Here is a 2,987-nt window from a genome sequence, read left to right as displayed (position 1 = left end):
AACATTTATTTAGTAGAAGACATGGATAAGATAAGTAAAGAATAGTTTCTTAATTAATTGTGTTCTTTGATTTAGGATTGAATAATTATTCATGTGTTGTTGTAAGGAATGGCATGTTGAGATCTTTTATAAGATCTTGTAATTGAACCTTACTTAAGGTGTTGCTTGTTGTAATTCTACTACTATTTGATCTAGCCCATAGATCAAATCATCTCTACCCAAAACAAGGTTTTAGCAAAGATCACAGTGAAGTTTATAGCGCTTGACTTGATGATCTACTTCAGTTCCAGCAAGTCAAGTGAAACTTCAGTTACTGTGGTAAGTTTTATTTGAAAGCGCGAAAATCCCCCGGATTTTCTATGCATGAATGCAATGCACACTTTGGTGTTCTCTCATTTTATTGCCTCTAAACCTGGGATATTACAAATCACTCTCCGAGAACAGTATCCGGCTTTATAAAAGATTGTTCGTCATAAGAGTGATACTTTGCAAAAGGTAATGGAAACCACTCCACCCTCTATGTCATTCAGACGCGATCTCATTGGTCCCAGACTGGCTTCATGGAATGAATTTCTACAGAGGTTAGCTTCAATCCAGTTGGTCCAAGGGGCTGATGAGTTTCGCTGGAATCTCACCAAGAATAGAAAATTCTCTGTCAGCTCCATGTACAAGGCTTTAATTATACCCAGCCAACCGATTATTAATAATAAATTCATCTGAAAGATGAAGATACCTCTGAAAATAAAGGTTTTTGCATGGTATCTTCGTCGGGGTGTGATTCTTACTTAGGATAACCTTACCAAACGTAATTGACACGGTTGTACAAAATGTGTTTTCTGTCATGGACAAGAGACAATAAAACACATTTTCTTCAGTTGTCGAGTTGCTAGGTCTATATGGTCAATGATTCAGATATGTTCTACCTTATATCCACCTCGTAGCATTGCAAATATTTTTGGTAATTGGCTAAACGGGGTTGACACTAGGTACAAAACGCTTATCCGAGTGGGAGCGATTGTTGTTGTATGATCGCTTTGACTATGTATAAATGAAAATGTTTTTAATGACAAATATTCTTCCCTCGTTACGGCTTTGCGCTGTTCATGGTCGTCACTTCAACGCTTGGAGGATCGCGATCTCTTTACGGAGGTGTCTACACGATTGGAGAACATGACGAATGAGTTTATTTCCCAACATGGGTGGCAACATAATAGGCGAATTGAAGCAAATGAGGCTTAGCCGAGATCGTCACCTGTTTTTATCTTTCATATACAAATTCTCTTGTCGAACTTTTTGGTTTTTTGAACGGCTGTGTGCATCCTAGTTATGCAGAGGCTGAGTGTATTGCTTCAAAACTTTTTGAGTAATAAAACGCCCTTTATCGAAAAAAATCAGTATCACCCTCCTCGGATGAATTCAATGTGCAGTTTCAAGGTCGAGCAGTGTATTCTATGCTCCTGATATTGTGATGCTTTCAAGGTGTAAAGATTGAACTTGGAACAAAATCAAATAACCGTGACTAAAATAATTAGTAATGTAGCGTTCTTTGAAAAGGGGCTCTTTGTCTTTTTGCAATAGTTCATGTTCATCTAGGTCCAGTTGATTATATTTAGCTTGTTCAGAACATTGTAATCTACATATCTTCAAAGCTCTTGTTTGTTGATGTCATCCTCTGGACTGGACAGGGCAATGTAAACAAATTACATTACTCCCTCCAATCCATAATAAATGTTGTGGTTCTAACTTGAATATCGTCTCAGCATTGTTTCCATTGTCTTCTCAGGTCTCAGCCACTAGGAGATGTCTTCGTCTCAGCAACTTCAATTAAATATGTGTTCTAGGCTCCAATATTTGACAACTTTCTCGCTTAATCATGTTTTGATCTATATCACAAGCTGTAGCCACAATTAGTAATAGGTGCAGCAGGGCGAAGCCGCATTTATAGAAAATACAGTAATTAGATTGCTCCACCAGAAGCAATCAATCCATGATCAGGCCAAGCAGCACTGCCCACCGTCCGGTCCACACACATGCATGCGGGCCGCTTTAGGCGCGAGAGACCGACCGGGTCTGTACACACAGCTGGCACGTCCCACCTTTTTGTGCTATAAGAACGCTTCACACTTCATCACACCATCCTACAATGATCAAAAGCTGAATCTTCTCACATTTCTCATTTGCATTTTCCATTTCCCAGTCTACACGTACATGGAGTGCATCGCGGAGCTGCAGCACGAGGTTCCGGAGGTTTACGGCGCCGACCTGCTCGTGGAGCTCCTGGACGCGTCGCTGGCCGACGAACAGGAAGAGGATGAGGAGGAGGTGGCGGGGCGCGGCAAGCATCTTCGTCAAGTCGGCTTCCCCGTCGACGACGGCTGGGGCGACCTGGACTCGGTCCACCCGCACCAGGAGGAGGCAGGCTGCGAGGACTGCGGGCTGGACGGCATCATCCTGTCCGGCTTCGACTTGTGCGGGTGCTCGCCGGCGCCGCACGTTGTGGACGACGGCGGCGGCGGTTGCAACCCCGTGGACTACTGGACGGATCATGAGATGGAGCGCGATGCGTTTGGCCCATTCACTGGCGACAGCGTGGGGGAGTGGTATATGGATGGCATGGCCATGGAGTGGGACGACGAGAGGAGCTACTACTCATTTCACCCATCTTACAGCGGCGGCGAGACCTGCACGAGGCAACCGTGTGGCAGTGCATTGTGAGAGTGAAGCGAAACAGTAACAGTGTACTTGTATGTGTGAGCTTTGAACTGGAAAATGTTAGTTTCTGGTAGATGTATGTCTGCATTTTGCAAATTTGCACAACCTGAATTTGCTGAAAAGAGCATGAGTTCCTGATGGTTCGACTGATTCAGTTGTGTTTGCGACCAAGTCTGGTAGATTAAAATAGATGAAGAACCGCATGCATGTGCATATTTAAGTACACATCATAGACGAAATGTATGTGTAAACCGGCAGGAATGATCATAACTAAA

General features: G+C 43.4%; 1 protein-coding gene across 1 annotated transcript; it reads left to right on the top strand.

The window, feature by feature from the left end:
* Positions 1–2,208: 2,208 nt before the first annotated feature.
* Positions 2,209–2,715, top strand: LOC124663123. Its single transcript, XM_047200864.1, has one exon. The coding sequence runs from the start codon at positions 2,209–2,211 to the stop codon at positions 2,713–2,715; it is 507 nt and encodes a 168-aa protein (XP_047056820.1).
* The last annotated feature ends 272 nt before the right edge of the window (positions 2,716–2,987 follow it).

The sequence above is a fragment of the Lolium rigidum genome, chromosome 6 (genome assembly GCF_022539505.1).
Source record: "Lolium rigidum isolate FL_2022 chromosome 6, APGP_CSIRO_Lrig_0.1, whole genome shotgun sequence".
Classification (NCBI taxonomy): Eukaryota; Viridiplantae; Streptophyta; class Magnoliopsida; order Poales; family Poaceae; genus Lolium; species Lolium rigidum.
Note: the sequence above shows the minus strand (reverse complement) of the source record. Positions and strands in the feature narration are given on the sequence as shown.

Bases quoted from the DNA above. Each gene is read 5' to 3' on its own strand.
- LOC124663123 (XM_047200864.1), top strand. From the start codon at position 2,209: ATGGAGTGCATCGCGGAGCTGCAGCACGAGGTTCCGGAGGTTTACGGC.